This window comes from Lolium perenne, chromosome 4 (assembly GCF_019359855.2).
Source record: "Lolium perenne isolate Kyuss_39 chromosome 4, Kyuss_2.0, whole genome shotgun sequence".
Lineage (NCBI taxonomy): Eukaryota > Viridiplantae > Streptophyta > Magnoliopsida > Poales > Poaceae > Lolium > Lolium perenne.
The window spans coordinates 196,531,853-196,550,860 of NC_067247.2; the positions used below are offsets into that span (position 1 = coordinate 196,531,853).

The 19,008-nt window shown below is 44.4% G+C and overlaps 1 protein-coding gene and 1 pseudogene across 1 annotated transcript; both read left to right on the forward strand.

The window, feature by feature from the left end:
• Positions 1-1,896: 1,896 nt before the first annotated feature.
• LOC139829863 (uncharacterized) lies at positions 1,897-3,420 on the forward strand (annotated as a pseudogene).
• A 13,007-nt stretch (positions 3,421-16,427) lies between these two features.
• On the forward strand, positions 16,428-18,068 carry LOC127295238 (uncharacterized). The gene has a single exon (XM_071819000.1). The coding sequence runs from the start codon at positions 16,442-16,444 to the stop codon at positions 17,819-17,821; it is 1,380 nt and encodes a 459-aa protein (XP_071675101.1). The 5' UTR covers positions 16,428-16,441; the 3' UTR covers positions 17,822-18,068.
• Positions 18,069-19,008: the final 940 nt, after the last annotated feature.

Consider the following 19,008-nt stretch of genomic DNA (forward strand, 5'->3'; position numbering starts at 1 on the left):
GGGGCCGGCAGTGCCGGTGAGGATGGGGCCAGGCTGCCGGGGCCGGCAGCGTCGCCGGTTCCAGCCAGCAGGCCGGTCTTGGCTCTCGTCGAGTCTTCAGCTGGAGGGCCCGGCAGTGCCGGGGTCTGGAGGCCGGTAGTGCCGGGGTGAGCAGGCCGGCAGTGCCGGGGTGAGCAGGCCGGCAGTGCCGGGGTGAGCAGGCCGGCGGTGCCGGTGCCTGGAGGCCGGCAGTGCCGGCCCTGAGGGGCGTCCTTCAGCTGGGACTCTTCTTCCTTGTCCATCTTCGGGTCTGCTGTGATGTTCTTCTCTCGAGGTTCATATCTGATAACACAGAGCATATCGGCCTGAGGTAGCAGCCCATCCAATGGGGTATCGAGATCAAGGGTAGTGAGGAGCGAGTTCACCTTATCATGTAGCGCTTTGACTCGAGCTCGCGTCATCGGTCCAGTTGGGGGACTTGTTGGTCTTGGTGTGGAGGTGTCCGAAGGCCACCCCACATCAGATTCCAGTGTAAGCGAGCAGCCGCGATGTCTGCTGCGACATGGATGCACACGAATAGAGCGGGGTCGGCAGGGTCGGCAGCCGCCGCCGCTCCCGCGAGGACTGCGACATGGTGGGGCTTTGAGCAGGGCTCGATAAGCACACGGAGTCCGGTGAGGACGGGGCCGAAGAGTCTGCCACGGATCCAGCCGCATCATGGCCCGTGTCTTGACTCTTGAGGCTCCGATGGAGCTCTTTTTGTGCAGATGCAACGAGATAAGTGAAACTATTTGGATCAACATGTGGATTCTCCCATGGTTTTCTTGCGACTTCCAACGAGCTCTCCAAGGATGTTAGTTCAGAACAGCATATCTGTTATTTACACATGCTATTCGTAGACAATACTGGGATACAACATTATACTCTATTTGATTCCACTGGACCAAGAAGAAAACATGTGTACGCTTGGAGGAGGAGCACTGGGAACTTCTGCATTTCTGGACTGAATGGCCTGGAGATATTGATGAGAGTACATATTTTTCTGAATCTTTGTTTGGGTGCAGTCGTTCTTAGCACCAGCGGTCGGTAGGGTCTCACCAGGAGGTTGGCTATGTGCCGGCGGACGGTTCCTCGCGTGATGTTTGTGCATCTGCCTCCAGCCCATCACCCCGCTCGGCCACAAAATAGAGGAACGGTGGAAAGTTCGTCGCGTGGGGTGAGGCGGTAGAATACTGGAGCTGGATCCCTCTCACAGTCTAAAGGTCCATTCTCTTTTCCTATTCCATGATCGCCAATTTATATTTGGTATTTATTGTTGTGGATAGTATTCTACTGCATTGTGCTGTTGATTGTTCCTGCATCATGATCGTACTCTCCTCCAATTACTATTGCAGGTTAGAATGTGCCATGTGTTGTGGTTCCACGTGCTGAAATTGTAAATTAAATGAAGGTTATTAGGTGCAACTTGCAAGTGTAAGTGGTAGGTTTAGTATATAAAAACTATTATGTTAACTAAATCATAGCGTGCGAGATCATCAGGTGAAATTTTGGATCTATTTTTGGTCCAGAAGTTGATTTCTTTTTCTATTCCGATGCAACACACGGGTTTATTTGCTAGTTATCCTAAATTAAAATATACGGACATTTTCTCAGAGTCGTGAACATTTGCTTTTGGAATAGAAGAGCATCTTTTCAGAGTCGTCACACAAACAGAAAGTTTTCGTAACCATACAAACGGTGACAGAAATACTTATACATATACATGTAAGTATAAAAGTATTTTCACTTTATAAATGCTAGAACGGTTGACATTACCAATCAGGATAAGTGGAGTATTATCTATCCGGTTGGTTTTTTATTAATCCAATGCTTTATATATCTATCCGGTTGTTTTTTCGTTGTAGGAGAATAACCCTTCCCAGTCTCATGACGCAAACCTCCAATCCGAATTTCCGATGCAAAATTTCCCCACTCAAACCCCAGCCCCGTCCGCCTTCCTCACACCAGGCAGATCGTTCGTCGTTGCCGGCGCGCTCCAGCAGGAAGGACGGAGAGCTCTGCGGAGTCTTCCGTCGTCGTCCTCCACCAGGGCGAGGGCTGGCGATTGGTCGTTGCCGTCCGCATTCACCGCCGCTAGAGGAGGGAGCGCGACCTCCTATCCTAGGCGGCGGCGGCGGCAATGCCACGCTTCCGACCCCGCTCCCCTTCTTTCCACGACCCCGGCACCTCACCCGCCTATCAGCTGCTCAACGAATTCAAGGATCGCCTGGCCTCGAAGACGCTCAGTCCGGAGCTTGCTCACCAACTGTTCGGCAAATTGCTTCGTCAACCCGTCAAGGTACCAGAACGCGCGCTCAACGGCTTTTTCGCCGCCCTCGCGCGTGCCCCGCCCTCCATCGCCTGCCCCGATGGCCCTGCCCTCGCCATCGCCCTCTTCCAACAAATGGCCCGAGCAGGCCGACGTCCGGTGACGGCACCCACCATTTACACATACAACATACTGGTTGATTGCTGCCACCGTGCGCGCCGCCCGGACCTAGGGCCTGCCTTCTTCGGCCACCTCCTCAAGACAGGTATCAGGGAGGATGTCATCACTTTCAACAATTTATTGAAGTGCCTCGGTGACATGAAGAGGACGGAGGAGGCTCTGGACGTGCTGCTACACAGGAAGCCCGGCGATCTGCCTGATGTCATTTCCTACTCAATAATTCTCAAGAGCTTCTGTGATGATGGGAAGAGCCAACGTGCGCTTGACGTGCTCCGGATGATGAGAAAAAAAAGGATGTGACCACTCTCCCAACGTGGTTTCATACAACACGGTAATTGGTGGCTTCTTGAAGGAGGGTGAAATAAGCAAAGCTTTGGATCTATTCCATGAAATGAAACAGCAGGGGGTTGTGCCTGATGTGGTGACATATAATTCCATTATTGATGGGCAGTGCAAAGCAAGGGCGATGGACAAGGCAGAGGGGGTCCTTCGGCAAATGGTCGATAATGGTGTTCGGCCGAATACCGTGACATATAGTAGCCTGATCCATGGATATTCAACTTTGGGCCAGTTGGAAGATGTTGCTAGGTTGTTGGAAGAAATGAAAACTCAAGGTATCATGTGGGACGTTTTTACTTGCAGCTCATTCATGGACTATCTTTGCAAGACCAGAAGAATCAAAGAAGCTGCAGAATTATTTTATTCCATGGCTGAAAAGGGCCATAAACCTGATGTTGTCTCATACGCTATTAATTCGTGTAGAGTTGGATGTTATGTATTATATATTTCTATGTCCCTGTCTATTTATTTGATGTCCCATGCATTTCCATACTTTGTATATATGACTTATCTACCGTCCAACTGGCCAAAACTATTTGTCCTACGAAATCTATGCAAATGCTGCATTTTCTAAGTTGATCTTTAACGTTATCACAGGCTAATCCCATAACTGCTTGCAGGTGATTCATAGGTTACATAGATGATGTTCTATTTGATCATCACCGCTGGCTTGTACCGAGGAAGCTCTCGATCCACCCATGGATTTTCTGGGATTTTAAATAAGTCACAGTCAAGTATAAGTTCCATCAGATTCTCCACCATCTTCTGGAATTTTACCAGACAAGCTTACTGAATATGAAAATAGTCTGGACAATTCTTCCTTGGACAAAGCCAACCTTTTATCAGATGCAGCATTAAAAGAGCCTAAAGTATGTTTCTCTTCCTTTGCCTTTGATGCATGTAATTTACTCACGATGGCCTAGATAGATTATTAGTCATATTTTTAATATATTGGTATTACCATTGGTTCTCACTTTTTGTTCCATTTCCAGAATTGCATTTCTAGCTTGGCTGGTGAGGTGAGGTGAGGTGAGGTGTTGCATTGACTCAGGTTCTTAGTATGGTTTTTCACTGCCTAATTTATATCAATTAGCTTATATGCCTCTATATTTATCCTCTTTTAGTTGGTCTTTTTAAAGTTCTTCTTTAGAAAGTACAAACCATTGGTTGAAGCTGTTTTTATCGCTTGTGGCGATATTTATATATCCCTTTTGTGAAGTTCTCCCTATCATTTCCGACCCCTGTGTGTTGGTCATACTATGGTTTTCTCAAATTCGCTTCTCGCTGCCTATGTAATCAAGTTAGTTAGTTATATTCGCTCCCGTTGCCATGCTGTGTAGCTTAAAACAAGCCCAGCTTTTAGACTGCAGCACACGTGCCTCTACAGAAATCCGCGCAACCCATCCAACGTCGAGAGACAGTATGAACATATCTTGTTTCAGTGGTTCATTACAGATTGTATGAGTTACTTATTGTGAATTATGTATTGTTATATCTTCCATATTAGCTTGTTGTTTTAGTGTCCTTTACTTATTGGTGTCTGCATTACGCCAAAATATAGGATTACAAACTTAAAAATGTGATACCAAATGGAATAAAGACGCAGAATGATATAAATACATGAGACATATCCAGGGTTTAAATGGTTGTAATATGGATTTGTTCCTGCCCCATCCCAGTGTGTTGCCAATATGGACAATTATTGTTTGATCGGAGAAAAATAGTTCACTCATAGTGTCCATTTTTTTTCTTCTTCTCAGCATGACTTATGTATAATTGTTGTCAAAGTGGATGTAGATCTCATAAAAAGCTCAATACGTATTCTACTTATAATGATATGTAGTAAATCAGGTTAACTTTGATTTTTTGTCCTAGCTGATGGAACCAGCCGCTCCATTTTGTTTGTAGGCCTAATGAAACAAATATGATTTGTATTTGAGCCCCCACTGCTGTGATTTACTCCATGCTACATGGCAAGTAAATAGAAACTGTTGTCTCTATGCATCATTCTTCTGCTTACATATTACTGTGGCTCTTAAGTTCTTTCATCGTCACATTTAGCACGTCTTTATTTTTTTTATAGGTGGTACCAAACCAGACCTGATACTGTGGTACTCCAGGATACTGTCAGAAAGGTTAGTTAAACTTCAGACCTACTGATGCTATTAGTTACTCTATCTTGCTGTCTGTCTTGGTGTTCCATACCCTTTGTAGGATATTATGATTCATGAAAGTTAGGTAGGAAAACACTAAGTTGGCATGTTGCTTACAGAAAACAAGCTTCACAACAAACTAAGTTTGATCTATGTGATTTTTTGCAAAGTCACCAACGGACAATCTCTTTATTACTATTAACAGCAACAATATGGTATGCCACCGACCGAGAGCTCCAATGAGGACCACCCGCCAGTTCCACATGTTGTGAAGATCCCTTGCAAGTTAATATTTGGTATTATGTTACATGACCTGGGTCTTCCAGATGCAAGATACATCTCCCATACACATGAAGATGGCGAAGTGTCAGCCATCGTCACCTATTACGGTCCTTCGGAGATACCAGGGAAATTGCTTCAGCAGTTCAAAATTGGAGGAGCTCCAGCTGCTGATTTTGAGATGGCAGAAGATTCTGCTGCTAGGGAAAGTATCAGACACATCGAAACAACCGAAGACGTGGAGGTAGAAGATCTTCATTATGGTGAGTTAAAAGGTGTGATGAAGAGCTACAAAGCCCTTCTTCTGAGATCGATAAAGGAAAAAAGAGCAATCCAAACTCATTCAGTATCTCACTACCCACCGAAGTAATAGCCTGTACAGCAGCTTCAGATTTTGAAATGTAAAGCTCTACTTCTGATCTTCTATTATAGTTCATACCTACCAAACAGATCCCCATTTTGTCTTCCATAAGCAAGATGGTTGCCCTACAGGCGTTCTCCACAGCATTAGTTTGAGAACATGATTCTGGCCCAACAATATTGACATTGGCGGTCAGGTTGTCACCATAGTTCTGCCTTCGAATAAGAGTTGTCTCACAGACATATAGTTTGGTCCCTACAGAAGTAACACTAAATATAGTTTCAGGCCATCCAAGAGAATTCATCATCTCGCACAGGATGGTCTTCATGGAGAGACCTATCTCGCGTGCAATAACTCCTTTATAGTAAACAGCCTACAAACAGAAGGACTTCATGTGTGCAGACGGTTTCGGACCCAAAAGGGCAAATGTTTCCTGGCGATGGCAGTCTCCGATTCTTCGTACCTGAAAGTTTTCTTATCTATTTTATTCCATCCTTTCAAGGTTCTTATGTACAATTACACCGATAGCCATGGATGCAAGATGGGTCTTCGATGTGTACACGTCTGTATCTTTGTTTGTGCATCCTTCTATTTTAATGTGTTGGCTACAAAATAGAATAATAAACATGGTGCTCTTTTTGTTTTTTACATCTTTACTATTAAAGTGAAACCTGCGATGTCACACTCTCCGTGATGTCACACTTCCATCTATTTACCTAAGAAATGCCACCGCAATCAAATTATTTAACTGTGAAGCACGAGTTGTTATCGGAAACAAACATCTGACAAACCCTTCCGCAGCGCAAATTCTCCCCTAAATATCTCCCTTGTGCGAAGTGTCCCCTAACAAACTTATCGCGTAAATAACTTGGAAAAAACAATTGAGGGGGCGGATAATTGCATGATCTACTCACGCATGACTCGCTCCTCTACTCCCCCGTTTTCTTAATGATGGAGATGGGGTAGGTGAGCGTGCGCACAGTCGGGGACGAGGCCGTGCCTTGGGGGGGGGGGGGGGGGGGATGAGCTCGACGATCTCCAGGGTGGAGGAGCGCTTGATCTCCTGCGGGTCATGGGAGCAGCCGGAGAGGCGGAAGGTGGCGAGGTCGTCACACGTGCGAGTGGTGGGGTAGAGCTTCTCGATCCAGCAACTAGCTCCGAGGATGTGTTCCGTTGTGGAGAGGTGCCATTCTTGCGGTGGGATGCCGTCAATCTCTAGGTCGACGTGGTACTCGAAGTGGCCGGAGCCGGCGTGAGCCAGTTTGCACCAGGGGCGGACCAAGAGGCAGAATCCGGGCCCGTTGATGAAGTGGTCGCCGGCCATCCAATCCAGAGCCTCCTTGGAGTGGAAGATGATGAGGAAATCTTCCGGGTGATGCAGGTGAACTGTGAACTCACCGTCGCGCAGCTCGAAGGAGTCGCATAGGACATTCTCCACCTCCCTCGCCATGACCACCGACCTGGTGCCCGTGATGGAGGCGACCATGGAGCGGCGCAGGGCCTCCTCGGCGCGCTCCATCTCCACCGTCCGCGATAGGATGACGCGCGACGACATGGCATCCGTAGCCGCCGGCGCGGGGGCGCGCGCAATGGGGCGGCGGTGTCGGCGGCCGAAGGGGCTTGCCTGGGCGCAGCGGCACGCGAAGGAGGATCACGCGCAGGGCGCGGAGCCGTCCTTGGCGCGGATAATCATGGCCTGGATATCGCCCTCGTTGTGTCCCATCGAATAGGCCTACGAATCACCGGAGGTCAGACGAATGACACTACAGAGCGAGACACTGAGAGAGCAAACGTACCGGGTCTTCCATCGTCGGGCAGATGGTGTCATTTCCTCAAACATTGTGCAGTCCACCGGCATGCTCTCCTCCGGGACCTGTCGCGTCTTTTGTGTCACGGCCGGGCACGAGTCACCGCTCCTCGGCGTCCGGTTCAGGGCGGGAACCGGAGCCCCAAAAGGAGGCAAACCGTGACGCCGCATGGACCTGCGAGGGTGCAGGCGTTCGAGGACGCATGGACCTGCGAGGGTGCAAGCGTTCCAGCCCACGGAGACTTACCGAGCTCACCGACGAGACCGGTAGAGCGACGCCCACGATCCTCTCTTGCTTGATGAAGAGCATGGCCTCGCTAGGCTCGGATGGAGGCCATGATGGAGGCCTACGTGGACGTCGGCTTTCACCTGCATCTGCCACACCATTTGGGCAGCGGCCTGCGCCTCCTGGGCGGTCGCCACCGTTGCATTCCTCTCCTTCAGATTCTTGTGCCGGCCGCGACGCTTCGTGGCCTCGACGCCTTTCTTCTCCTTCGATAGAAGCTTCTTTGGCGCCTTCGGCTTAGCTTCCCGGCCGCCGGTGGCGGCACGCTTTGAATCGGCTGGAGATGCGGTCTCCATTGAGGCTGTGGTGGTGGCTATGGGGGAGTTTGAGGCAGTGGCTGCGAGGGTTTCCTCGGAATCCATGGTGGTTGCGGCAACGAGGACGTCCATCACAATGGGCTAGAGTGTTGGCACCAGTCAACTTTGATATTTTAGGCTGAGAATGGCTACCGGTGGGAATGTTAGTGGCGTCCGAGCCACACGCGTAGGTCCTACATGAGATTCAGTGGACATTCGGCGCGGCGCGCAACGTCCATTCAACGCATATTTAGGCAGTGTTTGGGTATCTGCGGACAGCCGACAGTGCGCTGGGCCTGCTCCCAAACGCATTTTTCGACTGTGCATAAATGAATTTCAAACATGCGTAGACATTTATTTCGAAATTCCTATGAATCAAACATGGCCCTAAATTTGTATGGTTTTTAAGGGATCTGATCGGTGAACGAAATCGAACAAAAGAAACTGTGTAAAAAAGCGGTTATTTTACACTTTTGGACGATTTTTTTTTTTTGAACAGGACTTTTGGACGACACTCACGCCGATACGGAATGCAGAATGCAGGACGCATGCTCGTACGAACTCTTCCCAATCTCTCTGCCAAAATGCATGATACTACTCACCATTACGCAGACCTCCAAATCGAATTTATTGAAGTGCCTCTGTGACATGAAGCGAACGGAGGAGGCTCTGGACATGCTGCTCCACAGGATGCCCGGCGACCTTCCTAATGTCATCACCAGACGTGGCCACTCTCCCAACGTGGTTTCATACAACACGGTAATTAATGGCTTCTTGAAGGAGGGTGAAATAAGCAAAGCTTTGGATCTATTCCATGAAATGAAACAGCAGGGGGTTGTGCCTGATGTGGTGACATATAATTCCATTATTGATGGGCAGTGCAAAGCAAGGGCGATGGACAAGGCAGAGGGGGTCCTTCGGCAAATGGTCGATAATGGTGTTCGGCCGAATACCGTGACATATAACAGCCTGATCCATGGATATTCCACTTCGGGCCAGTTGGAAGAAATCGCTAGGTTGTTGGAAGAAATGAGAACTCAAGGTATCATGTGAGACGTTTTTGTTGGATCCAGCAGGATCAACTAGCTCTAGTTTGAGCCACAAAAGAATAAGATCAGAAATACCTTGGTCTGAAGATGATGCCATGCCTCCTCTTGTTTAATTGCTCACACCAGGATGGAGCAATTTGTGCTAGGTTCTTCCTAGTGCTTTAGTGCTAGCCTGATCGGTGGCTTGTTCTTGAGGGAGAGTGTGTAAGAGAGAAGGCAGAGAGCAGCAGCCATCTTCAACCTCTCCTCTTCTAGGTCATTTGACCCCTTTTATATGTTTAGCACTATGCACTAGGGGAACCAGCACCGTTGGATCAAAATCGATGTCTCCGATCAAGACAACACATAAGGATAGGTGGCCATTTACTGTAGAGCCGCCTTACTGTAGCTACAGTAGTGCCGCCCTACTGTAGCAGTCCAAAATATCTGACCTAGGAAAGCAGCCTAGATCACCAAAATATCCAACATTCTCCCCCTTGATCGTAAGGCTGATCATTATAAGCTCATTTTTTCAACAAAATAATGCACTAGGACGAAAAGATTATAATGGTCTGTTAGGTACCATTTAATCTAGTGACTATAGCACATTACTTCATATCAAAATGAACCTCTTTAATTTATGAGCTCCATAAACTTTATTCACATCATATATTAACTTAATTTACATAATTCTTTACATAAACATCATAAACATTACAGACTCATCTTTTGATAAAATGGTACACCAAGACAATAGGTTACAACAGTCAATTAAGTACTGCTAAACCAAGTGACTATGGTTCCCATCCGATCTCAAAATGAGCCCCTTTTGGGGAGATGGTGCCATAATAGTTCCAACTTCTCCAGGATTAAAAGCTTTCAACCAAACCCATGCCGGCAACATGCTCTCTAAATACGCTGGGTGGTAAGCCTTTCGTGAGCGGATCCGCTAACATAAACTTAGTACTAATGTACTTGATATCTATTGTTTGATCCTGGATTCTATCTTTCACAACAAGATACTTAATGTCAATAAATTTGCCAGCTGCACTTGACTTGTTGTTACTCGCATAGATCACTGCGGGTTGATTATCGCAGTATAGAGTGAGAGGCCTGGAAATGCTGTCAATCACTCTTAGTTCCGGGATAAAATTCTTCAACCATACCGCCTGCCCGGTTGCCTCATAACATGCTACAAATTCTGCCTGCATTGTCGACGATGCAGTAACAGTTTGCTTTGAGCTTTTCCATGATATAGCTCCTTTTGCAAGGGTGAAGATATAACCTGATGTGGATTTCTTAGTATCAACACACCCCGCAAAATCAGCATCTGAATAACCCACTATTTCGAGGTTATCAGATTTCTCATAAGTAAGCATGAGGCCTTTAGTACCTTGCAAATAACGCAAGACCTTTTTAGCAGCCTTCCAGTGATCCAGACCTGGATTGGACTGATATCTGCCAAGCATCCCGGTCACAAAAGCTAAATCAGGGCGAGTGCACACTTGTGCATACATAATACTCCCAACAATTGAGGCATAAGGAATTGACTTCATCTGCGCAGATTCATAATTATTTCTTGGGCACTGGAAAGTCCCAAATTTATCGCCCTTAACAATAGGAGCAGGCGAGGCTGAGCACTTATACATATTGTACTTTTTCAGTACCTTTTCAATATATGCTCTCTGAGATAGCCCCAAGATCCCTCTGGATCTATCCCGGTGAATTTCAATTCCTAAAACATAAGTTGCTTCACCGAGATCTTTCATATCGAACTTTGAAGACAGGAATCTCTTGGTCTCCATCAACATATTTTTATCACTGCTGGCCAAGAGTATGTCATCAACATATAATATCAGGAAGATAAAATTACTCCCCCTGAACTTAACGTAAACACAATTGTCCTTCTTATTTTCCTTAAAACCAAATTTCTTTATGACTTGATCAAATTTGAGATACCACTCTCTTGATGCTTGTTTCAAACCATAGATGGATTTCTTCAGATGACATCCTAAATGTTTATTTTCTTCCATAACAAAACCTTCCGGTTGTGCCATGTAAACATCTTCGCGTAAGTCACCATTTAGAAATGCCGTTTTGACATCCATCTGATGTAGCTCTAAATCATAATGAGCCACGAGTGCCATAATTATTCTGAATGAATCCTTCGAAGAGACGGGTGAAAAAGTTTCATTATAATCAATCCCTTCTCTTTGAGTGAATCCTTTTGCCACAAGCCTTGCTTTAAACCTTTCGATATCACCCTTGGAGTCACGTTTGGTCTTATAGACCCATTTGCATCCAACTGTTTTGGCTCCTTCAGGGATTTCTACTAAGTCCCATACATCATTAGTGCTCATGGACTTCATTTCATCTTTCATAGCATCGAGCCATTTAGACGAATATTCACTTTCCATAGCCTCCTTAAATGAGGTGGGATCATTATCCAACACTGGCTCATTTGTATCCTCACTCATGTAGGTGAGATAATCATCAGGAATAGCAGGCTTTCTAGCCCGATGTGACCTTCTAAGAGGCTCATTATTCGGCACATTAATAACAGTTTGAGACTGCTGATTATTTTCAATAAGAGCATCATTAGATGTGACATCTGGAACAGTCGCCGGTGTATCAGCAGGTGTTGCATTAGCAGCACGTTGCCTTCTTGAATATACTCGTAATTGCTGTCCTTGGTCCTTTTGTTGTCCAGTTATGTGAGCACCATCAGCTACAGGAGCTGAAACTTGAGGTGCAATTTCAGTATGTACTGGAAATACTGGTTCTTGGATTACAGGCATCGGGACATATTCCTGTTTTTCCTCCAAGACTATTTCTCTGGGAGTCATGCTCCCCCTCATCATATCACTTCCCAAGAACACAGCGTGTCTTGTTTCAACAAATTTCGTTGTCTGATTTGGACAATAAAATCGATATGCTTTAGATTTGTCAGGATAACCAATAAAATGGCAACTGACTGTCTTGGGGTCTAATTTTCCCATAACCGGATTAAAAATCCTTGCTTCAGCAGGACAGCCCCATACATGAAAATAATTCAGGGTTGGCTTTTTCCCAGTCCATAATTCATACGGTGTTTTGGGCACCGATTTACTGGGAACCCTGTTAAGAATATGTGTCTTTGTTTTAAGGGCTTCCATCCATAAATTCACCGGTAAAGTGGAGTGGCTTAACATACTCCGCACCATATCCATAAGTGTGCGGTTTCTCCTTTCAGCCACCCCGTTTGCTGAGGTTCACCCAGTCTTGAGTATTGGGCGGCAATGCCATTTTCCTGTAAGAATTTTGCAAATGCTCCAGGAATTTGACCATAAGTTGCATGTCTGCCGTAGTATTCACCACCACGATCAGATCTTACAACTTTAATTCTTTTATTGCACTGATTTTCAACCTCAGCTTTGAAAATCTTGAACTTGTCTAATGCCTCTGATTTTTCTTTAATTTGATAAAGATATCCATAACGGGAGAAGTCATCAGTGAACGTTATGAATGAATTATAACTGTCCACCGATCTCACATTAAACGGACCACATATATCCGTATGAATTAATTCCAAAACTCCCGTGCTTCGGTTTGCACCTTTCTTAATTTTCTTGGCATATTTTCCTTTGATGCAATCGATACAATGATCAACATCCGCATCGGAAAAATCAAGAGAAGGAAGAACTTGATCTTTAATGAGACGCTCAATCCTCCCCTTCGAAATATGGCCTAAACGGTAGTGCCATAATTTCGAAGAAGTCTCATTATCATTACGTTTGCATTTGGTACCGACATTTATATTTGAGGTAGAATCCACATTATTTATATCATCACAAAGGGAAATTACATAAAGTTTGTCTTGTCGACAGCCAAGACCAACATTATTATTGTCATACATAATTATACATTGCTTATTCCCAAAGTGACACTCATAACTATCATCATCTAAACATGAGACGGAAACTAAATTCCGTTTCATCGAGGGTACATAAAGAACATTATTTAGCTGAAGCTTAAAACCGCCATGAAGTGTAAGAGTGAAGTCTCCAATCGCCTCGGCATAAGCTTCAACACCATTAGCAACTCTAATTGTTCTTTCCCCTCTTTTTAGGGTCTTCCTCATATTGAATCCCTGCAACGAATTTACAACATGAATTGTTGCACCTGAATCAATCCACCAAGTATTGGTGGCATAATTAACATAAAGGGATTCTTCAACAACAGTAATAGTGTCGGTACCTCTTTCTTTGAGCCATCTCTTGAAGCCAAAACAATCCTTTCGTCTATGCCCACCTTTTCCACAAAAGTGGCAAGCATTGGAATTATTTCCTTCAGCATTAGGCGCTTTTTCTGGCTTCTTTTGCTGTGAACCTTTTGAGGATTGGCCTTTTTCCTTGAACTTATAAGGCTTAGGCTTCACATATTCATTTACAAATTTTCTATACTTCTTCTTTTGTGAATGACCAAACTGATTAACATGATCAATTCTGTCAGCCTTAAGCCTTTCTTCTTCTTGCACACATCGCGCCATCATTTCATCAATCTCCCATTTAACATCCATCGCATTATAGTTGATCATAAATGGATCAAATTGGGGAGGCAAAGATGACATAATAAAATGGACGAGGAAACCATTAGAGATTTCCATCTCCATTGACTTTAGTTTGGCGGCCATGTTGCATTTTTTCATAATATGCTCTCGAAGACTTCCAGTGGGATCATATTTTTCATCAATTAGCCTTCTGATAAGACTTGTTGCATAAACTTTAGAAGACCCTTTAAATTGATGCTCAATTTTTGCAAAGTACCCTTTTCTTTGTCTCACAATCAGGAAGGGCTCCCCTCATACTCTGTGTAATGGAGCCCTTTATCATCATAAGGCACTTGCGATTAGAGTCATCCCACTTAGCCTTAATAATGTCATATTCCTTCTTGAGGGCTTCATAATTTTCATTATTTTCTTTAGGCACCTCAGGAGGATCATTAAGGAGAGCATAATCAATATTGAGTAAGGCCATAGTGATCTCAAGCTTCTCCTTCCACGTGACATAATTGCTGCCATTTAGCTGTTCGATGCCATTTAGCATTCCAGCAATATTAGAGACATTAGTTGCTGCAAAAGAAAAATTCAAAATGCTTTAGTAAGCATCATCATAATCATCATTAAATTTTATTGATCAAATTCAAATCAGCTTTGGCCAGAGATGAAAATGAACAACAAAATTTTGTGGACAAATATTCATCAATTAGCTTTGGCCAAATTGATAAATAGAAGCCACACATTAATGATCCTCATTCATTATTTTCTTTTACCGACCCGGTTCACATCAGCTTTGGCCAGAAGTGAAACAGACCAATAAAAGAATTTTGCAGTTAAAATGCCCGTCAAACAACTTTGGTCAGAATGACAAGGCATAAAACCACACTTTATTTGAGGATCCATAAACTTTATTTTGCAGCGAAAGCATTATCACATAATAATTATAGTGATAAATATCACCATAATTCATTAATCATAAATAAACTAAATAATAAAAGTAATATCAACATGTAAATTAACTAAGCATGACAATTAAAATTGTGGCCTAAAATAAACATAATAAGCATAATCAATTTATCCAGAAAAATAGCCCTGAAAAGATATTTATTTCAGCCCTAAATTTTTTTTTTATTATTATTATTATTATTATTAGCATAATAATCCTGCTGAACTGGGCCAAAATTGGCCCAGCCCAGCACTTAGCTCCCCTTGATCCCCTCTTGGGCCACAGCCCATTAGCAACACGCCTGGACAACCTGAACCGTCGGATGCGATCCGACGGCCAGGAACGACCGCAGCTGGAACAAAACCAGCTCACCGTCGCCCGGCTCCCGGCGAAAAAAAACCCTAGCCCCTTTTCTTTCTTCCTCCTCTCCTCTCCCGACAGCGATGGCGACGCCGAGCGACCAAGAGGCGGCGGCGGCGAGCACCACGCGACGGGGAAGAAGACTCGGCGTCACCCAGGCCCTCTCGCCGGAGGTGCGTGCAGCTTTGGCTAGCGCGCAGCTCCGTCGAGCGGCTCTGGGCGGCGCCTCCGTGCGAGGCAGGCGCGCGTGCGGGCGTCCCGCGACGGCGACCTCCCCTCACCATTCTCCGGCACGGCTGCGAGCTCCGGCGGCGACAAGCGCACGTAGAGACGAGCTGCCGGCCAGGTGTGGACGGCGAGGCCGCTCGGGTTTGAACCCGAGCACACCTGCCAACATTAGAGAATGGCTCCGACGCCGCCGTGGCCAGCGACGACGACGAGGCCCATAAGGTAATCGTCCGCTTCTTAATCTTGAATTAGGGTTAGGGTTCCTCCAAAAATGGGGAATATCATAATTTAGGGTTTCGGTAATTTTGGGGATTTTGCTTTAGGGTTGATTACGGCATCAAATCAACCAATCCCCACTTCAATTCATGCTTGACCGAAACCATGTGCATCAAAACAGGGGAAATTTTCATCATGTTAGGGTTCCGGATTGGGGAAAATCATCAAGATTTGTGCATAATTAACTTATTTCCCCTTTAAATCTTAATCAATCTTAAACCAGAAGCTCATAATTGAGGAGGGGAAAAGAGGACAACATTTCTAGGGTTTCTGGAAAAAATAGGAATTTAACATAAGAGCTTTAATTCCTTTAGTTAATAGCTCAAATTGAAACCCTAGAGTGTCACATAGTCTGTTAGGGCTTGGAGTTTGAGAAAACAGGGCTTAAACTTAAGGCATGATTAATAACCAGGAAGAACAGCCTTTAAACATAAGCATAAAATACTTTCACAGAAGCAACTTGGGCATATGCCTTGACTTGGTGACAACACAAACACATGGGTATGTGCATATGCCCTTGATCTTGATCTTGGCTTGATAAATCAAGCATGAATCTTAACATAAGAGGGCTCAAACTTAAGAGCTAGATGCTCTGATACCATTGTTGGATCCAGCAGGATCAACTAGCTCTAGTTTGAGCCACAAAAGAATAAGATCAGAAATACCTTGGTCTGAAGATGATGCCATGCCTCCTCTTGTTTAATTGCTCACACCAGGATGGAGCAATTTGTGCTAGGTTCTTCCTAGTGCTTTAGTGCTAGCCTGATCGGTGGCTTGTTCTTGAGGGAGAGTGTGTAAGAGAGAAGGCAGAGAGCAGCAGCCATCTTCAACCTCTCCTCTTCTAGGTCATTTGACCCCTTTTATATGTTTAGCACTATGCACTAGGGGAACCAGCACCGTTGGATCAAAATCGATGTCTCCGATCAAGACAACACATAAGGATAGGTGGCCATTTACTGTAGAGCCGCCTTACTGTAGCTACAGTAGTGCCGCCCTACTGTAGCAGTCCAAAATATCTGACCTAGGAAAGCAGCCTAGATCACCAAAATATCCAACAATTTTTACTTGCAGCTCATTCATGGACTATCTTTGCAAGACCGGAAGAATCAAAGAAGCTGCAGAATTATTTTACTCCATGGCTGAGAAGGGCCATAAACCCGATGTTGTCTCATACAACACGCTTATTGATGGCTTCTTGAAGGAGGGTGAAATAAGCAAAGCTTTGGATCTATTCCATGAAATGAAACAGCAGGGGGTTGTGCCTGATGTGGTGACATATAGTTCCATTATTGATGGGCAGTGCAAAGCAAGGGCGATGGACAAGGCAGAGGGGGTCCTTCGGCAAATGGTCGATAATGGTGTTTGCCCGAATACCGTGACATATAACAGCCTGATCCATGGATATTCCACTTCGGGCCAGTTGGAAGAAGTCGCTAGGTTGTTGGAAGAAATGAAAACTCAAGGTATCATGTGGGACGTTTTTACTTGCAACTCATTCATGGACTATCTTTGCAAGACCGGAAGAATCAAAGAAGCTGCAGAATTATTTTATTCCATGGCTGAGAACGGCCATAAACCTAATGCTGTCTCATACAACACGCTTATTGATGGCTTCTTGAAAGTGGGTGACATAAGCAAAGCATGTGATCTATTCCATGAAATGATACAGCAGAGGATTGAGCCTGATGTGGTGACATATACTTCCATTATTGATGGGCTGTGCAAAGCAAGCGAAATTGACAAGGCAAAGGTGGTCCTTCGGCAAATGGTCGATAATGGTGTTCGGCTGGATACGGTGACATATAATAGCTTGATCCATGGATATTCCACTTCGGGCCAGTCGGAAGAAGTCGCTAGGTTGTTGGAAGAAATGAAAACTCAAGGTATCATGTGGGACGTTTTTACTTGTAGCTCATTCATGGACAATCTTTGCAAGACCAGAAGAATCAAAGAAGCTGCAGAATTATTTTATTCCATGGCTGAGAAGGGCCATAAACCTGATGCTGTCTCATATGGGATTATGCTTCATGGTTATGCTACAGAAGGATCCCTTGTTGATATGAATGATTTCCGTGAGCAGATGGTACGAGACGGAGTTGTACCCAGTCTCAGTGTTTACAACATACTGATTGGTGCATATGCTAAGTGCGGAAAGATGGACACAGCAATGCTTGTCTTCGAAGATATGTTGAAGCATGGTGTGAACCCTGATCAGATCACATATTTAATTGTGATAGCTGCATTTTGCAGAATGGGCAGGATGGATGATGCCATGGACAAATTCAGTGAGATGATTGATATGGGAGTACCACATGACACTGATGTTTATGAGTGCATGATCAAGGGTTACTTTAGACAAGGTGATTTGGTGAAAGCCAACGAATTGTTTACTGAAATGAAGAACAAGGGTATTCGGCGTAGGCCACAGAAGGGTAGTGGAAGAACACACTATGTTTGACTTTATTATCCGCGCTGGTTAGAGGCCTGATCATGTTATATTTACTTCAATGATCGATGAATATTGCTTAGTTGCCAAGATGGAGAAAGCATTCAGAGTAATTGATACTATGGTATCAGATGGCATGAGCCCTAGTGTTATTACTCATCACTTGTTCCTTAGCATGTTTATGCTCTCGTTGTCTTGATGTTCTCCAAATACTTTGTTATTATGATTGGTCTAATGAATCAAGTATTATGGTTGTTAATTTTTAGTTGTTGTTTATTGGTAGTTAGATATACTGTCTAGTTCAAACTTTCTTGAAGCAGTGCAAAATTTAGGGTGGATTGTGAGCTGGCTGATTGGGTGTTTTCATGTATAATTCCTTGTGTCCAAGATTGCTTCATACTTCATATATGATGGACAACAAGAGCTTTGGGTAGGCCTTGCTATGTTTGCGTCGTTCCAAAAATTATTGATAAAATGTGAGGTATTGGTGTCTATCAGAAAGAGAGCACCAAACACTACAGTTGGTCATTCCTCATGAAGCTATAGTATTGGGTCAATTGATTTATATGATATTATTAGCTGGGTGTTTCTTGGTAGCACCTTGCTGTGAGGATGATATTGTACAGTATTAGCCATTATTATTATGCTTGCATGTATCATTTTACAATCCTGACCTTGTTATGACTTTGAGCGCTGAGAAAAGCATGTAAAGTGCGTCCAATGATCTGGCTAACGGTTTAGAAGGGGTTACTGGACCATTTTATTTTTTATTTATATTTTTTCTTCCTTTTACCAGCCATATGAATAGAAATCTGAGGATACCGCAAAACTAAATTCACTTTGCCACCGCTGGCACTGGTTTTGTGTCAGATTTCTTAAATATCTTTCCAGAGCTTTTAGCTACCACTGTAATAACAAATGGAGTCAATAATAATGTACTTGTCATACCAAATATTTCCGCATGACAAAACTAAACACTTATGTACATGTTACCAGCCAAAAATAAGGAAATCTGATCACTCAAATCGGGATCATCATGCGCTTTGAATAACCGAGGCCAAAGTTATCAAAATGAGAATCTATATATGCTGATCACAAAGATTGATGTCATCTAGTAGCACTAATAGCTTGGTCCTTCTGCCATCAACTTGTCCTTGAGAGTCTAGTCTTTCCTATTTGGATCTTTTGCTCTTCATCAG

Coding starts and splice junctions, on each gene's coding strand:
- LOC127295238 (XM_071819000.1), top strand. CDS start 16,442: ATGGACTATCTTTGCAAGACCGGAAGAATCAAAGAAGCTGCAGAATTA.